This window comes from Fukomys damarensis, unplaced genomic scaffold (assembly GCF_012274545.1).
Source record: "Fukomys damarensis isolate Sample0158 unplaced genomic scaffold, DMR_v1.0_HiC HiC_scaffold_13, whole genome shotgun sequence".
NCBI lineage: Eukaryota > Metazoa > Chordata > Mammalia > Rodentia > Bathyergidae > Fukomys > Fukomys damarensis.
The window spans coordinates 35,913,949-35,932,102 of NW_022900925.1; the positions used below are offsets into that span (position 1 = coordinate 35,913,949).

General features: G+C 59.8%; 1 protein-coding gene across 3 annotated transcripts in view; it reads left to right on the forward strand.

Annotated features, from left to right (window-relative positions):
• Lasp1 (LIM and SH3 protein 1) overlaps positions 1-17,031 on the forward strand; it is a 24,443-nt gene extending 7,412 nt beyond the window's left edge. For all 3 annotated transcript variants that reach the window (XM_010620066.1, XM_033763015.1, XM_010620067.1), the window contains 5 exons: positions 3,931-4,015; positions 9,033-9,140; positions 13,528-13,684; positions 13,780-13,877; positions 14,976-17,031. In XM_010620066.1, coding sequence (XP_010618368.1) covers positions 3,931-4,015; positions 9,033-9,140; positions 13,528-13,684; positions 13,780-13,877; positions 14,976-15,149 — 622 coding nt within the window. In that variant the 3' untranslated portion in view covers positions 15,150-17,031. The remainder of the gene's footprint in view (positions 1-3,930; positions 4,016-9,032; positions 9,141-13,527; positions 13,685-13,779; positions 13,878-14,975) is intronic.
• The last annotated feature ends 1,123 nt before the right edge of the window (positions 17,032-18,154 follow it).

An 18,154-nucleotide genomic window follows, 5' to 3' on the forward strand; every position in this document is an offset into this window, starting at 1 on the left:
GGCACCCCTGTCCCTCTGCAGGCCCCACAGGTGCAGGTGGTTGGTATCTAATGGCGCTTTACCAGGGTACTGGGTGCCAGGCTGACACTGGAAAGTGACTGGAGCAGAGGGTGGCTTCCGTACCTCCTGACTTCCAGGTGGGTGGGGTGAGCTTGCCCTTCTGGCTGGAGGAGCACTGGTGCCCTTGCTGATTTGTTTTGTAAACTGGATTCACCAACTCCTGGCCCCAGGAGGTACCTGCTTCCTGGTCTTGCGAAAGAATCCCAGCCCCTGGGCGTGGCTGTGGGCAGGGAACCAGCCTTTGGGGTGCCAAGGGCCTGGTGTTGACTGGGACCATTGCACCTCTTCCTTTGTCATCCACTGTAGATGTCAGGGTTCGCCCAGCAGTTTGCAAGAGGTGTGGGGTGAGGGGCTGGGAGGATGCGATGTCCCTCCCTAATCCTGGGGGGCTGGGGACTGTGCTCCTGCCCCCTCCTTGAGGCCTGAGGGGAGTAGGGTACAGTCTGTGTTGCTGGATTCCTGTGTAGCCCAGCCTGGCCTTGTATTCCCTGCGCCCCCCACCTCCCACCCCGCGCGCCTCAGCCTCCAGAGTGCTAGGGAGTGTACCAGGCTCAGCTCTGCTGTAATGTTTTCTTTTTCATTTGTGTTTAGCTCTGCAGTCCCTGAGGGCTGGGAAGTTCTTCTTCCAGTCTGCCCTTGATCTTTCTGATTTTTGTCTGTTTCCCCCTCTGGTCAGACAGAGCCTTCTTGTTTCCTGTCCCCAGCTGTGCCCCTGGGCCTGGGGAACAGAAGGGGAGAGGAGGCTGAGAAAGTGGGCTCCTAGCAGGGACTTTGGAATCCACAGCTCTGACCCGAGGCAGGATGTCAGGGCTGTTTTTATGGTGTTTGTTGTTGTTGTTTTCCTATTTGGTAAAACCTTAAGTTCCTTGTTACTTTTGTCCATGTATTTTTGTTGCTCCTTGAACACAAAGCTGTGTTGTTGTTTGTTTTTGAGACAGGGTCTCACTATGTAGTTGAGACTGACCTGGAACTTCTATGTAGCCCAGGCTGGTCTCGAACTCACATGGATCCTCCTGCCTCAGCCTCCTGAGTGCTGGGATTATAGGCGTGCGACACCACGGCCCGCTAAAGCTGTGGTTTTTGAAGGGGTCCGGACCTGGAAGGGCTGAGGTGAGTGTCAGGCCTGTGCTCTACCCTTGTTCTGCCTCTGGAGTGGAGCTGATGGCAGGGGGAGACTCCTTCCCTGCCACCTCAGAGTCCTTATCTCTTCTCAGCTCCTCCCTGCCCTTGAGGCCTTTGGAGCAGGAAGGGCCCCTCTCCTGGGACGTAGGCTGCCTGTCTGCCCTCACAGGTCACTGTCCGTCCCCAGAAGACCCCTACTTTTAGAATTTTGTTGTTGATGAGTTTGAGACAGGGTCTCACTGAGTGGCCCAGGTTGTCCTTGAGCTCTCAGCAATCCTCCTGCCTCAGACTCCCCGGTGCTGGGATGACAGGTGCATCAGCACACTTGGCCTGTAATACAGAAGTCCAGCAGTGAATTTCAGGGTGGGGTGCATGGGACATAGGACAGGGCTACGATGTGCCATGTCCTGAAGGCCAGGCTGTTGCCCGCACCCTTTCTTCCAGGTCAGCAGACTTTCTGGTTGTGCCCTTCCCCTGTCTCCGGGCATCCTGTCCTAGCAAGCTGTTCCCTCAAGCTCCTGGCAGCCGGGGGAGTGGAGTGGGGCCTGGACTGGCCTGGGAAAGAGCTCTGTGCTCTGGCCTCTGCCCTACCGCCTCTCACTCTGTCCTGTCTGTTGGGCTGGGTTCCAGCTGGGATGGTGTCCCTGTGTCTTAGAGTCCATGTGTGTGCTTGTGCACATGAGCACGCACACACGCACCACACAGGCACACACCCCCTCCGTCCCTCCCGGAATCAGGGTAAGGGGTGGCGGGGGAGGGGACAGGCGGCGCCTGTCCTCCTCACCTCATTGTGACCGGCGCCTGCGAAGCCTCCTGGTGTGGCCTCCGTGTCGTGGGCCTCTCCCTGGTGGAGGACGCCCGTGCTGTCTGCGGCCCTTCCCTGCCCCCATACACCGCAGACCCCTTGCTCTGCCTGTGCTCTCCTTGCCTGGAGCCTAGGATGCGGTTGCCATGGGAACCTGGAGCCAGTGAGCAGGGGAGGGAGCCGCTGGTTGTCTCACGGGGGCTGGGGGCTGCTGGGGGCTGCGGGCTGCGGCGGGGGAAGTGGCCCTGTGCAGGAGGAGGTCGGAAGCCCCAGAGCTTCTCTTTAATTTAGTTAATCTGCTGCCAGATTAAAATCCTCAAAGCCCCTGCCAAATTAAACTGAGTTAAAGTCTCGGCTGGCTCACCCACCCGTGTACTTTTTGATGGATTAGTGTTTGGGCTCTGGAGGGCGGAGATTGGGGATAACGGGGCCCCTGAGAGAGGACAGAGCACCCTTGACTCCATCCTGAGCCACATGACAAGGGAGGGACATGGCCTGGGTGTGGGGCGTGCGTGACAGCGTAACACAGCTGCCCTGTGTCCCGCAGATGCCCACTGTGGGAGGGCGCACGTGTGTAAGCCCCTGGCATGGGGGTGGCACAGGGGGGCGGGAGCTGCGGCTCTGGGGAGAGGGCAGGGTACGGGGTGAGCTCGTGTCTGGCTGTCCTTGGGCCACCGGAACAGGTGGCCTGATTTAACCCTGTGCCTTCTTGCAAATGCAGAACCCAGGGTTTGCAGCGGCCCCCAGACCTGTGCTTGGTACCCCCTTTGCCCTGTCCCTCCTGACGCCGCCTCATCCTCAGAACTGACCTGGCACGCCTGGCCCTGTGCGTCCGTACTTACAAATGCTGCCCTCACCGTCCCCCCAGGAGCTCAGGGCCGGCCATTCTGCTGGGATCTCACTGCTGTCTGCCCAGCTCCCCCTTCCCCTGAGTGCCCCGGTGAACGCGCTTCTGAGCTGTGGGTGGCCCTGGCTGCATGGACCAGGGCCAGGCCTGGGGCGGACCCCGCCTTCCCCTGCCTTCATCTGTGGGCTGTTTCTGTTGCAGGCACCTGTGTTTGCCTCTCTCCTTCCTTCACTGCCCACGGGGCTGGCGTGGGTGGCCAGCCTCACCAGACAGGCCCGGAGCAGAAGAGGACTTACCAGGCCCCCCCACTCTGCCTTTCTAGCCATGGCCCCGTTGGCCGGGCTGCCCACCCTGCGTCCTGCCCCTGGGGTCTGCGGTGGTCACGGTGCGGTGGACATGCTCACCCAGAGTTAAAGGCGACCAGACCTGGGTCCTGGCGTGGAGGAGCCGCCCTCCGGTCCCTGAAATAGTTGGGCCCACGCAGCCGCCGCTGTTCCTGTGCCAGTGGAGCCCATTTTGCTGCAGGACCTCACAGTGACCTGGGCGGGGGGTGGGGCACATAGAGCTACAGGTTCTGGTCCTGGCCCAGCTCCAGTGCCTCGTGTGAGCACTGGGATAGATCCGTGCACAGAGACCAGAGCTGTGTCCCACCTTGGAGAGTGGCAGGGAGACAAGATTGGGACCCCAGAGGTGGGACGTGAGGGTGTCCTGGGGCCCTGCCGGCTGGGTACGCTGCTTTTGCTCCCCACCCTCTAGTTAGCCGGGCCGTGGGGTATGGCTCAGGGGTCGTGTTGGCCTCAAGCCCTCTGGGACCCTGAGTTCGATTCCCAGCACTGCACAAACCCTGTCGGCTCCCAGGATGACTGAGACGCCCCCTGGCTTCTGCTCCTGGTCTTTTTCAGACCCCACGCCCTCCCCATCCTGGTGAGACCGTCCTGGGGCTGAGGAACAGCCGCTGGTTTGTGACCCAGGCTGAGTCTGAGAAGCACTGTCCTGTGCTCAGGGACAGCGGTGGCCACAGGTCCTGGGCTGGCAAGGGGGTGCCCAGGCGAGGAGAAAGGGTTGCTATGAGTGACGCCCCCGTTCTGTCCCGCAGACACTACCCTAAGCAGTCCTTCACCATGGTGGCCGACACCCCGGAAAATCTTCGCCTCAAGCAGCAGAGTGAGCTTCAGAGCCAGGTAGGGCAGGTGGGCGTGTGGGTGGGTGGTGGCAGCGGGCCTGGCCTGGCCTGGACTCCTTCCCCTGCGGGCGGATCTGCGGCCAACAAGCTGCAATCCTGCTCCGTCCCTGCCCCCAGCGGTTGCTTCGCACTTCCTGACTTTAGTTGGGCCAGAGCCAGGCCCTGCTTCCTGGAGAGGTAAGTGTCTGATTGACTGGGCCGTCCCAGGCCCCCCCAAAAGCCCGCCTCCTCCAGGAAGCAGCTCCACCTACACCCAGCCCAGTCACAGAGCTGGGTTTAGGGAGCTCTCTGCAGTTTGAGGCTGCACAGCCTCCTCAGGCAGTGATCCCAAACCTTTTCCATCCCTGGAGGGCAGGTGTGAAGGGCTATGGCTTTCCTGAGCCCTGCAGTGTAGGGGAGAGGTACACTCTGGGTAGGGGACACAGAGCAAGAAGCCATTGGTGTGGCTGGGCGTGGTGGCATATGCCTGTCATCCCAGCACTCGGAGGCTGAGGCAGGAGGATCTCAAATTCCAGCCTAGCCTGAGCAAGTTAATGACTTAGCTAGTTAGTGAGACCCTGTCCTTTTTTTGGGGGGGTACTAGGGATTGACCTTGGGTTCTCGTGCTTTTGAGGCAGGTGGCAGAACCACTGAGCTAAATCCTCAGCCCAGTGAGACCCTGTCTTAAAATAAAAATAAAAGCTGGATGTGGTGGTGCACATCTGTGATCCCAGCACTCGGGTGGCTGAGGCAGGAGGATCGCTGTGAATTCAAGGACAGCCTGACTACAAAGTGAGACCCTGTCTCAAAACAAAATGAGGAAAAATAAGGGCTGGGGGTGTAGCTTAGTGTGAAAGATCGGGGTTCAGTCTCTTAACTGGGGTTAGAGTGGGAGATCTGTTCCCTCAGAGTCCCGGGTCTCGGACTGCAGTTTTGCTTGGTGGTGCACTGAGGGCCAGGACTGGGCCTGGTCTCTGTCCCAGCTGCGGTGCCCTGGTGGGAGGCTTCTCTGCCCCCTGGGCCTGGCCTGCCGCTCACCTGGGTCCCTGCAGGGAACAGGGCTGTGGGGGTCAAGAGGCCAGGCTGCACCTGCGCACATGGGCATCCCGGGCCTCGCTAACCCTTCACAGCCACCTGGGGAGGGGGCACCCGTCCCATGGCACAGGTGGGGCCCCTGAGTGTGGAAACCTCTTGCTGCCCAGGCCCAGGGTTTCGAGCGCAGCTGGCGTGGCTGCTTGCTGTGCTCCTCGCTGGCTGCTGGGGACATCCATGAGCCCCATGCAGGCACCAGCAGGTCCCAGGGATTGTGGGATGCAGATTCCCAGGCTGCGTGGGGCTTCAGGTGTGGCCTAGGAACTGCGTTTGGAGCCTGGTTGGTTCTGACGGCAGGAAGGAGCCAGGGAAGGGCCTCTCCTGCCTCTGCCAGACATTCTTGCTCCTCCTGGCTTCCAGCCCTGCCACCCTGGCTGCTGAGGCTGCGGGCCACAGCCTGGTTCCTGTGGCCCTGCGTGGGGGCGAGGAGGAAGTGGGAGCTGCCCGCCGGCCCACTGCAGCCTGCAGCCCGGGAGCTCCCGGTGCTATTTCTGCTTCGTTTGTCTTCCTGTCGCTATATTGGTCCCCCAAGTGGCACTTTAGGTGTCTGGCGCACCTGTGGTTTCCCCTGCAGGGGAGGACACCGTGGCACCGTCCTGCCGAAGCTCTGTGACCCCCCCCACACACCAGGCTGGGTGGGGGAGGCAGCCCTGGGGTTTGAGGGCACTGAGCTGGCCCAGGCAGAAGTAGCAGGACGGTCTCTTTCATTTCTTCTTTATTGCGTCTCCTGCTGCTCTGGGAGAAGCCGTGAGGCAGGCAGGCAGCACCTCCAGTGAACGTCACCCGGCTACGGGGCCTCGGCCTGGGACCCTTCTGTGCTGGGTGCTTTTGCGTGTGAAGTGGGGTTACTGCCCTGTGGATTTCAGGAATTGGGGGACACCTCATTCTCCTGTCGTGAACCAGCACTGATAAATGTCCCTTTTACTGTCTGAAAGGAACAGGAAGTGGACATAGAGTCCGTTGACCCCTGCTTCCAGCCTGGCCTTTCTCATTAGCCCTCCTCCCCATCTGTGCCAGGCTAATTTAAAAACCTTTTCCCTGGGCCGGGGATTCAGCTCAGTGGTTCCGCTGCCTGCCTCGCAAACCCAAGGACCTGAGTTCAATCCCTAGTACCAAAAAAACAAACCAAAAAAACCTTTTCCCTTTGTTTAGAAGGGGAGGAGTTACACAGTATGGGTTTGGCACGTAGTAGAGACACTTACTGGGAATGGTTGTAGTAGAGACACTTACTGGGAATGGTTGTTGATATATTTTGTTCAATACTTTTGTCTTTTTGAGACAAGGCCTTACAAGTAGTTCAGGCTGTTCTCAAACTTATGGTGATCCTCCTGCCTCAGCCTCCCGAGTGCTAGGATTATAGGCGTGCACTACTGTGCCCAGTGTTCAATACCTTTGGAGGGGGTTGGGTATTGGGGATCAAACTCAGGTCCTTGGGTTTGGGAGGGAGGCAGGTGGTGGAACCACTAAGCCAAATCCCTGATCCGTCTTTTTTTTTTTTTTTTTAATCATGATCTTTTCTTCATCTTCATTTTAATCTTCTAGACAGGGGGCATCTACCCCAACCCCCCGGCATGATCTTTATTTTTTGGCACTAGATTTCAAACTCAGGACCTTTTGCTTACCAGGCAAGCATGGTACCATGGAGTTAAATGCTCAGCCCATGGCATGATCTTTTTATTTTTATTTTTTCCTTGGTACTGGAGGTGGGACTCAGGACCTTGCGCTTGTGAGGCCGGCGGCCGCACCACTGAGCTAAATCCCCGGCCCCTGAATGATATTTTTAAATGCTTGGATCATGACACCAGTCGTTTTTCCAAACCCCACTGTCCGTGTGTTTGCTGGCTAACCGGTGAACAGGACAGAGCTGCAGGAAGTCAGGACCTACAGACAGAAAGCAGGGCTGAATAGCCAAGGCCCTGGACGTCCAGAGCCCCAGGCGTCAGGCCAGCCCTGTCGTGGGAGTTTCCAGGGTGGGAGGCCTGCAGCAACTTGGGGTGGAGTCTTCCAGCCAAAGTGCTGAGTGGCACTCATCCACGGACATCTGTGGGGTGACCTCAGGCGGGTCCCTTCCAGAGCCACCTCACACCGCTCCGGTGAGCTGCCCGACAGTGGGTCGGCAGTGTCCTGCATGGGCAATGGGGACCTGGTGAAGGGGCTCGGGTCTTCCCTGGCCTTCTCCCATCCCTTGCAGCACTGAAATCCCTTCGAATCTTCCCTGCCCTGATTCTCTGACAAAGGCCCGTGGGTGATGAGGAATGGTCTCCAGCTTTGGAGCCAGAGGCCTGTTTTGTTTTGAGACAGTGGCCAGCTACATAATCCAGGCTGGCCTTGAACTTGAAGTCACTGAGATTCTCTCTCTCTTTTTTTATGTGTGTGTGTTTTCAGACAGGGTCTCGCTATGTAGTTGAGACTGACCTGGAACTCACTATGTAGCCCAGGCTGGTCTCGAACTCACAGTGATCCTCCTGCCTCAGCCTCCCGAGTGCTGGGATTACAGGTGTGCGCCACCACGCCCACTTTAGAGTGGGAAGCTTTTAGAGAGCACCTGGCCGGTCCCCTTAGGCCACCTGGAGAAGGGGAGCTGGCTGGCTGGGGTCACACACACCAAAGTGACCCCACCCTCACAGCCTCTTGCATTGGGAGTGAAATGATTTCCCCATCCTGGCAAGGAGGGGAGGCAGCTCCAGGGCCTGGGAACCCGCTGATGTCACTCCATGTTCCCATGGCAATGGTTCCCCCAGGAGAGGGCCTGACCCTTGTGAAGCCAGGAAGCGGGAGGGAGCGGCGCTTTCACAGCCTTCCCGCGGGTGTGGTCGGAGCCCAGCCTGTGTCTGGTCCTGGATCCCCACTGTCCAGAAGGGGGCGCTGAGCCTTGAGAGGTTAAGACTGTGGTCCAGGGTGACCCGCAAGCGCCCGACTGAGGGGTCCCTGTCCCAGCTCGCTCAGCCTTCAGGTGTGACGGGAGCTGAGCTACTCTTCCAGTCCAGGTGACTTCTGTTTTGGGGTGTTTTTTTTGTTTTGTTTTGTTTTTTGAGACAGGAACTTGCCCAGGCTGGGCTTAAATCTGCAATCCTCCCGCCTCAGCTACCTGAGTAGCTGGGACTGCAGCCCATGCACCGTGCCCGGTTTAGGCCTTTCTCTTCCCTCTGGAGGGAAGCTGGCTGCGGCCCTGACAGGGGTGGCTGGGGTGGAAGAGCCTGGCCTGGGTGCCTCCTGCGCTGTCCTCCCGGGCTCCCCAGCCGACTGTCCTGGGCTGACCCGCTTCGCTTGGGGACAGCAGCCCCGGGAGGAAGTGCAGGCAGCTGTAGAGTGGAGCAGACGGCTACCGAGGGGCAGAGAAGCTCAGGAAGCGAGGAAAACTGGGATTTCGGGGCCCTGTCTCGGCCCCTCTCTCCCTCCCCTGGCTGTGGATCCAGGAAGCCAGGACGTCAAAGGCTCATTGATTGGCTTTGCCGCAGCTGTGTCGCGCCGCCTTTCCGGGCACCACGGTTGTCCTTTGGCACAGCCCGTCTCAGCCACTCCCTGGAAACCCCAGGCAGTGGGCAAACGGAGCCTCTAACAGCAGCTGCCAGGACATGTGGCCTCCGGGTGGCTCTGTTTCCTTGTGTGTGAAATGGGGCTGATTGTGTGTGTGTGTGTGTGTGTGTGTGTGTGTGTGTGTGTGTGTGCGTGCACGTGTGCATACAAATGACATCACTCCGGGGAGCACGTGGCTGCTGGGTGAGTGTGAATGGGTTTGTTGTTTTGAGTCAGAATCTCACTGAGTAGCCCAGACTGACCTGGAATTCAAAGCCATCCTCCTGCCTCAGCCTCCTGAGGGCTGGAATTACATTTATGTCCCACATTGTCTGGCGGTACTGGGCATTTCCGCCTAGGATTGTTACCTGCTGCCAGGGGCCTCTCCTCTCCGCTCCCCGCTGACCCTGTCCCTCCTCCCGCTCCAGGTGCGCTACAAGGAGGAGTTTGAGAAGAACAAGGGCAAAGGGTTCAGTGTGGTGGCGGACACCCCCGAGCTCCAGAGAATCAAGAAGACCCAGGACCAGATCAGCAACGTGAGCTCCCGACCTGCTGCCCCCCGGCTGGTGGAGGGGAGGGAAGGGTGGGGGCTGCGGGGTGTGTGGGTGAGGCCGTCCCTGGCCCTGCAGCCCTTGGTCCTTGGGGTGCTGGGGCACAGTCCCCGCTTGTGCTGACATCGCGGCATTTCCGCCCGGCCGCCCTCTTCCTTCCGGTGCAAAACCCAGGGGCTTCTCTGAGGCCCTGCTCCCGGCCCTCCTGTATGGGTGGCGGTGGATGGGGTCGCCACCTTCAGGGACAGCACGGCACAGGGTGCAGTGCTGCGGCTCGGGGATGCCTGTGCGTCCACGGAGGACGCGGTCCGATGGACGCAACGGTGGCCTGAGGGGCCAGGGTGGCTTCGAGCCTGGTGCTGCGGAAGGCAGGAGGCGTTGGGGATGTGTGTTCACGCCCGCCCGAGGGGCTCAAGGCAGAGGACGCCGCCCTTCTTGGTTGGCTGCTGGGGACCTCCAGCCCCAGGAGCTCTCTGTCCCGTCTTTGGCATCCGAGCAGCAAAACGCACTGTGGCCCAGAGTGACAGCAGGGATGAGATGAACACTGTGGCGGGTGGCGCAGGCCGGCCCCGGGTGGGCACTGAGACCGTGCCTCAGTGCGCAGTGAACTCTGGGCCAGGTGAACTCCCGGCCAGGCTCTGCCAGGGCCGGGCAGCAGCCAGGGACCCATGGGCGCTGTCACTTCACAAAACTGTGCCATCCCCATCCCCAGGCAGAGCTCCCCAGCTGGCCATGTCCCCAGGTCCCGAGGGATCCCCAACCACACTCAGAACTGGCTGAAGCTGGGCATGGTGGTACATACCTATAATCCCAGCACTTAGGAGGCTGAGGCAGGAGGATCTCCAGGCATTCCAGGGCAGCCTGGGCTACATAGTGAGTCCCTCTCTGGAAAAACCAAACACAGGCCGATTGAGGTGGTGGTGATGGTGGTGGTGCAGGTACACCCCTGTAATCCCAGCACTCGGGAGGCTGAAGCAGGAGGACTGTTGTGAGTTTGAGGCCAACCTGGGCTAGCCTGAACTGCATAGCAAGACCGTGCCTCACAAAAAAGCCCCAATACTGCTACTGCTACTACTAATACCACTACTAAGAATAAGGGGTTTGGGATAAGGCTCAGTGGGAGACCGAGCACTTCTGAGGCTCTGTGCCCCAATCTCCAGGACCACACACACACAAAAAAAAGGAAGGCTGCAGTGGCCCTTCCCTGCACACTGGTTAGTGGGCTCAAGTTTCCTGCTGGTATCGGGTGGTCCTGAGCAGACCTGCTGGGAATCTTCTCATTCCTTTTGGAGCCTGCACAGTTCCCTGTGCCTCTGACATAGCAATGTGCACTCCCAAATGATCTGATTTTGAAAATATGCTATTAATATTTTGTGGTTTGGTTCTTTTGTGTCACCTTGGGCTAAGAGATTCCCTTGTATGTCAGGGCTGTAACTCAGTGTAGAGCGCTCGCTTAGCAGGTACAAAACCCTGAGTTCCATCTCCAGCCCTGCCAAAAAGGGTGGGGGGAAAGATTCACCTGTATGTGTCAGTGTAGGGATCGCTTATGCTTTTACAACGCTGTATAATATTCCACAGTGCAATTAGGCTGCAGTCTATTGATTATGTTGCGGACAGATGTTTGGATTTTTAAAAAACCTACTAATGAAGTCAGCCCAGATTTATGTGTTTTAAAAATAATGGACTGTAGCCGTGTCTGGTGGCGCACACCTGTAATCCTACCACTTGGGAGGCTGAGGCAGGAGGATCGTTATGAGTTCAAGACCAGCCTGGGCTACACAGTGAGTTCCAGGTCAGTCTCAACTACATAGTGAGACCCTGTCTCAAAAACAAAAACAAAAACAAAAAGATAATGGACTGTGGATCTCTCACAGGGCAGTATCATGGGGTGGCTGAGAACTAAAGCTGGCGCTGGAAGTACATCCTGACCTACTCCGAGGCTTCCCTACCTCTCTAGCCTCAGTTTCGTCATCTGTAAAATGGTTGTGCTTCTCTCGGGCTTGCTGAGGAAGGGGAGGAGGAATTCATGTAGGAGCACAAGATGGAGCTCGGCGCGTGGGGAGTTTTACGAGAATCTGCATGGCCCACACAGTGAGTGGCCTGTTCCTCTCCTGGCCAGGCGCTGCCCCCTCGGGCCGTGTCCCGTGGAGTCCTGTGGGCTGCAGTGTGTGGTGAGCCAGGCTCTTTCCACCACAGTCAGGCAGCGGGGGCTTCGGCAAGGGAACATCAGCGTCACGCCAGAGTCCGGGGAAGGTCGCTGAAACCCCATTGGAACTCGGCTTCTCCCACGGACACCAGGCCAGGACACAGGGCTTGGGCCCTGGCGACCCCGGGCGGGGCTCCCGGGAGATCAGAGCTCTGGGCCGGTGGACTCTGGGAACTGCCTTTGCCTTTTTTTGTTGTGGTTTTTTGATTTTTGAGACCGTTTCACTGTGTAGCCCAGGCTGGCCTCGAACTCACAGCGATCCTCCCGCCCCAGCCGGCTGAGCGCTGGGGTGGTGGGTGTGTCTGCCACACTCGGCTCCTGTAGTGACTTTTTCACAGTGTTTACAGCTCGGGCTAGGCGAACCCCTACCACTGAGGACTCCGGCAGCCAGCCCCGCGGGCCTGCGCACATCCAAACTTTCCAGGGCCACCCGGTGCACGGCGGGGTCACGGGAGCAGGTGGCTCATGGGGCCCCTGAGTCCTGGAGGGGAAAGGCCCTCTCCCGAGGCCCAGGAGCAAGGGACCAGGCATGAGGCACAGGCGGCCCCGGCCAGGGGTGGTCTGCAGGGCACGAGGGGGACAGCTGGGCCTGGGCCCCTGGCCACTCAGGCTCCGTGTGGCTCCCCTGCTGGCCACCTCCTGGGGGCCAAAGTCCCCGCGCCGCTGCCATGCTGTTCCGCCCTCCCATCTCTCTTGGGCTTGGTGTTTTCACTGACAGAGTAAACAAGACCAGAGACCTTTCCCATCCCTGCTACCGAAGGCAACCTTGTGCATCTCTGGGACAGCAGAGGGAAAGAGTGGGCTGGGACAGTCGCCTCTGCCTGCCTGTGACACCTTCCGAGAGGGGCCGCCATCCTGTGGGTTCCTCCTGTTCAGGGCTGTGTCCATGGGGTGTGTTGCTCCTGCTTTGCCCCTTTTGGCTGCGGAGTTCCACCCAGGGCAGGGCCAGGGACAGGAGGCTGGGCTGACCCGTGCCCCAGGGGACACGCTCTTGGCCTGTCGCCTGCCGGTCATAGCCCCATGTCCTCCTTGTCCCTTCCGTTACTCCAGGAGGCAGCAGGCCCTGCCCCATCCCCTGTGCCGTATGCTCCAGGCCAGAACAGGGTGGGCGGGGTCCTGGGGAGCCGAGGCTGAGCCTGCTGGCATATGGCAGGGCAGGGGCTGCCTCCTTCTCGTGCCCCAGGGTGGCGCTGAACCGGTCAGCCTGTCCCTCTGTCCACTTCCTCCCCAGCTGGGTGGTTCCCTCCCAGCCCGGTTCCCCTGTGGGCCTTGGGGTGCAGTGGGACGTTTGTCCCTTGAGGCTGCAGGACAGAAACCCCGGTGCTCCTGCGTCTTGTCTGTCTCGTGCTTGTGTGGCTGTTGTGTGTGTGCCCCGTGACGTACTTCTGGGTGTGCAAGGCGACATTTGTGTCACTTATGTCACACATGACTGGGGAGGCTTGCACAAACACGGAGGTCACTAGCAGGCGTGTACAGTCATCGCCAAGTGGGGCTGTGCAGGCCTGTCATCCTAGCACTGGGGAGGCTGAGGCAGGAGGATCGCTGCATTGAGTTCAAGGCCGGCCTGGGCTGCGTACACGAGAGACCCTGACTCAAGACAAATCCGAGAACAAAGGAGCCTGCTGTCACCTCTTCTGGCAGGCAGGGGTCAGGCGCCAGGCAGGTTCTGAGAGCCGCCTGTGACACACATGCCCAGCACAAGCATGGCTTCCAGGAAAAGCTCGACACACGGGAGCCGGAGCCACTGAGGGGTGGTAGGGGAGGAAGCAGGGATGCCCCGGTCCCTGGCACAGGCACATGCAGATGACAGCTTACTGTGGCCCTGTGGTGGCTGGCATCCCTCCCACAACGCCTGTATTTTGTTTTGCAGTACTGGGGATAGAACCCAGGCCCTTTGCACTTAATGACACCACAGCCCATTTTTTATTTCCAGGCAGTGTCTCACTAAGTTGCCAGGGCTGGACTAAGACTTGCAATCCTCCTGCCTCGGCCTCCCAGAGTGTTAGGATTATGTGGCGGAGGGGGTAGGGTGGGGTGAAGGGCAGTGTCCTGTTCTGCTATTCAGGTTGGCCTGGGACTTCTCCATCCCAGAGTCTTGGGAGATAGCGGGAGGGTGCTGGCTGCTTTGCTGTGGACCCTTCCTGACCCGGCTCTCCTGCCCTGCAGATAAAGTACCACGAGGAGTTCGAGAAAAGCCGCATGGGCCCCAGCGGAGCCGGTGAGGGTGTGGAGCCGGACCGCAGGGACGCCCAGGACAGCAGCAGCTACCGGCGGCCCCAGGAGCAGCAGCCACAACCCCACCGCACCCCGTCCAGCGCCCCTGGTGGGTGTGGGTGCAGGAGGGGGTTGAAGGGAGGCCACCCAGCTGTCCTGCGTGGGTGTGGGGGGCCCTTTCTGACCTGTCCTTCCCCTGTGCAGTTTACCAGCAGCCGCAGCAGGTCGCGCAGGCCTACAGCAGCTACAAGGAGCCCGCCGCCCCTGGGTCCATACAGCGCAGCGCCCCCAGTGGGGGTGGGGTGAGTAGGGGCCCTGGGGGCGTGGTGAGGGGTTCTGGGTCCCCGGCCTCTGAACCCAGCCCTTGGCGCCCCATCACGTGTGTGTGGAGCAGGTCAGGGCCCCACAAGCTGGAGGAAGCGGCCCTGTGGGCGGGGCTGTGTCCTGTTTTGGGGGACACTCCCTGCTCTGACACTGACGCGCACACAGGCCCTCAGCACTTCTTTCAGCTTTTTTTCCCTTTCCTGGTATTGAGAGTGGAACCCAGGGCCTTTGCACGGAGTGATAGCCCCAACCATTTTCTTTGAGATAGGTCTCAGGGCTGGGGATGTAGCTCAGTGGCACTGCCACCACCTGCCTCACAATCGCAAGGTCCCAAGTCCGATCTCTGATACCAAAAGACAAAGAGACATAGGCCAAAGCTGGAACTTTTTTTTTGTTTGTTTTTTTGAGACAGGGTCTCACTATGGAGACTGACCTGGAGCTCACTGTGTAGCCCAGGCTGGTCTCAAACTCAGAGTGATCCTCCTGCCTCAGCCTCCTGAGTACTGGGATTACAGGAGTGCGCCACCACTCCCGGCCAAAGCTTAAACTTTTGACCCTCCTGCCTCAGCCTCCCTGAGTGCTGGGATCACAGGCATGTGCCACAATGGCCGGCTCACTTTGTCCACCTTAAAGTTTCTCTGTTTTCTGGCTCTCTGATGCCTCTTGCACAGAATGGCACCTGTGACATGTGCTGGGGGTGGTGGTGACTACCTGTAATTTCAGCACTGGGGAGGCTGAGGCAGGAGGATCTCTGAGTTTGAGGCCAGCCTGGGCTACATAGCAAGATCCTGTCTGAGAAGGAACAAAAAGGAAGAAAATACTGGTGCTTGTAATAAACCCATTAGCAGCAAACGGCACATGTCAGATATTTAAACCTACCCTGGCCCTGTCTGTCCCCCTTCTGACGCTTAGTGGATACCAGGTCCTCCGTGAAACGATCGACACTTTCTCCGGAAGGTGAGGGTTCGCAGTGGAGTGTGGCCCTGTCCCCTCTCAGCTTGTGGTCGCCCGGCCAGCTCTGGAGTTCCTCAGAGGCGGAGCCGGACCGGGCCCACGTGACACCCCTGTCCCCCCAGAAGCGGTACCGCGCAGTGTATGACTACAGCGCTGCCGACGAGGACGAGGTCTCCTTCCAGGACGGGGACACCATCGTCAACGTGCAGCAGATTGACGACGGTTGGATGTACGGCACCGTGGAGCGCACGGGCGACACGGGGATGCTGCCCGCCAACTACGTGGAGGCCATCTGAGCCTGGGCCGCCAGCCCCTGCCGCCCGGCACCGTCCGCCCTTCCGTGTCTGTCCTGTAAGACCTGCAACAGCTTGTGTGTCCCCACCCCTCAGCCGCTTTGGCCCCCCGAAGCCCTGTTCTGTCACTGTCGCGGGCTCCCTCTCTGGCCAGTTTCCCCTCAACCGATTTCTCGGTTTTCTCTGGATAGAAGAGCGGGGCTGAGACCGCGCTGCCCAAGGCCGCCTCTCCTGCCCTGGGCCCCCTGCCCCTGCCCGCCCCAGGCCCTGTGGGCGACCCCGAGTGGGCTGTCCCCTGCTCACAGCGGGGCTGCTGACAGGCAGGGCCCACCTCGGGGTGACAGGAGAGGAGAATGCTCTCGGGGGCGCACCTGCGCCCCCATATGTCCACTGCCTTCTCCCCGAGTTCGCTCGCTGCCCTGGGAGAGCGCATGGGCAAAGCGTTCTGGGTAGGTTTCAGGGGGAGCTGTTCTGCCTGTCCCCACTCCTCGGGGTGCACCTTGTGGGCCTGGAGCCAGCAGGAACCTTGGTGTCTCCCGGACCAGTGAGTCGGGGTGGGGCGGGGCGTGTGGCCACTGCAGGAGCACGTTGTGACCCTGTTCTCGCTGCTGCCTCCCCCCAGCCTGTGAGCAGCGCCCCTGTGTGGGCCCTGAGCAGGGAGGAGGGTATTCTGGCCACAGTGTCCTCTTCCTGGCCCCCAAAGGACCTGAGTCACCCATGCTGGCGGTGCTTTGGACCAAGCCCTCCCCGCAACCTCCTGTGTAGCAAGGTGGGGCCCAAGGCTCTGGAAATGGAAGCAGATTTCGGGGAGAGGCAGGAAGATGGTGCTATGCCCAGGCTCCTCCTCTGAGCCTGGGCCCGGACCAACGCAGCCTGGCGTCATTCATCTCTGATCTCCTGTCCCTCCCCTGGGTCTCCTCCCATCCCCGTCCCGAGTCAGACCACAGCTGGCCCTGTGTGCTGGGGATCCAACCCAGGCCCCCCACTTGCCGAGCCCCCCCAGCCCCATCTGAGGGTGTGGGAAGACGCCCCAGGAGGGCTGGAGGGAATATGACGGGCGGTGCCCCTGCCTGACCAGGCCCCTTTCCTCTCCGGCCCCAGCCCGGGTGAGGGAGGGTGGTGTCCTCAGGGGAGCAAGGGGCTCTGGGGGAGCTGCCTCAGGAGCCCCTCGGGAGGCGCTGGTTCAAAGCACAATGTGGATCTGAGGACCGGAGGCTGGGTGTCCTTCCTCGGAGACCTGCGGCTGGGAGGAGGGGCCACCTCTCCCTGAGGGACCAGAGGGGCTGCAGCATCCAAATTCCCCTTCGAATGGAGGGCCTGCCACACTGGTGCTGAGGCCAGAGGGCCGTGCCCCGAGCCAGGACCCCAGCACAGACCCTCCCGTCGGGCAGACCTGGCTGCTCCCAGGACAGAAGAGGCCTGAGCTAGAATGTGACCATGACTTTGGGGACCAATCCCATGGGTGACAACTGTGAGCTCCTCAACCCCGCTTCCCGATTCCCCCCTCATATCCCTCCAGGGAAGACTCCTTTATTTTTATTGCTTCATTTCTGCCTTTTTACTTTCACATAATGCACTTTTGGGCCATTTTGTTTAATAGCTGGAAAAAAAAAAGACCCCCCCCCACGATGCTGTATTTAAAAAGAAACAAGCGACCCTGTGGGGTTGACCTCTGTCCAAACATTTCACCGTCTCTGTGTGTGTGAAGCTCCCGATCACCCTTTTTTAGGGGGCCGTCGTCCTTCTGGTCTGTTTGACCCCCTCCTTCGTGGGCTTGCGTTCCGAATCAGACCTTTCGGGCCTGTTACGATTTTGAACACTTGACTTGAACCACAAGTGAATCTTTCTCCTGGTGACTCAAATAAAAGTATAATTTTTACCTGCAGACTTGGTGTCCTTTGTGGCTCTGGGTGTTGCTGTGGGGTGCATTCTGTCCACTTGGGGACACTGGAGGAGCTGCTTCTGGACACTTGTCCCTGCGTGGAGGTGACTCTCGAGCTCGCAGTCTCTGTCACTTAGCTGTGCAGCTGCCTGCCCCACAGCCAGTGCCCTCAACAGGTGGCAGGCTGAGTTCTTCCGTCCAAGGCTACCTAGCACCTGTCCTGGCCCTGCGCCTCTGCAGGGAGGAAGCAGGAGCTCAGCGTGTTTTAAGAAGTGAGGTGACAGAGGGCCTGGGACAGCTTGCCATGGGGCAAGGCCCAGGGTAGAGCTCCGTGTCCAGCCACCCAAGGCAGCCTTTGTAAGTGTGATCTTTGTCTTTTGAGAAGGTCTCCCTGTGTAGCCCAGGCTGGTCTGGAACTCCCGCCATCCTCCTGCCTCAGCCTCCCAAGTGCAAGTATGGCAGGTGTGGTGATCTTTAACGCTATCCTATCTCCCTAGCAGCCCTAGGAAGGAAGCTGCTTCAGTGCCCATCTACCCAGAAGGCTCGGTGAAAGTTGCAGAGCCTGCGGCAGAACTGGGCCAACGGCCTCCCTGTGACTGGGGATCTCCCTGTCTTCTCCCTGAACAGTCCTTGGAAGTCCCCGACCTTAGTAGAGCAGGGGCCGGCGGGGCACGGCCTCGCCCTGCTGGGCCACGGGGGAGGGTGGGGGCGGAGCCTACTGTGAGCCCAGTCCTGGTCCAAAGTCCCTAGAGCGGGAGCAGAGTGGAAAACGTGGTGGCACGGCCCTGCCCAACCCCCCCAAGAGCTAGCTGCTTGCTGTGCCCCAGGAGGAGGGACACTTGGTACTCCTGAGGGTTCCCGGACCTTCGGAGGACTGGAGGGGGCGGGGGCTTTGGGGGACATTAGTGCCGGTGCCACTTAGACGCGCGCGCGCGCGCGCGCACGCACACACACACACACACACACACACACACACACACACACACGCTCCCAGGCCTCAGTCTGGCTCCTGGCGACACCCGGGCCAGTAGGAGTTCCTGACGAGCTGCGGGAGGCAGCCTGGGCTCCTGAGGGCCAGTGCTGTATGGGGTTCCTAACGTTTTAACCCAGTCCCTTCAAAACAGCT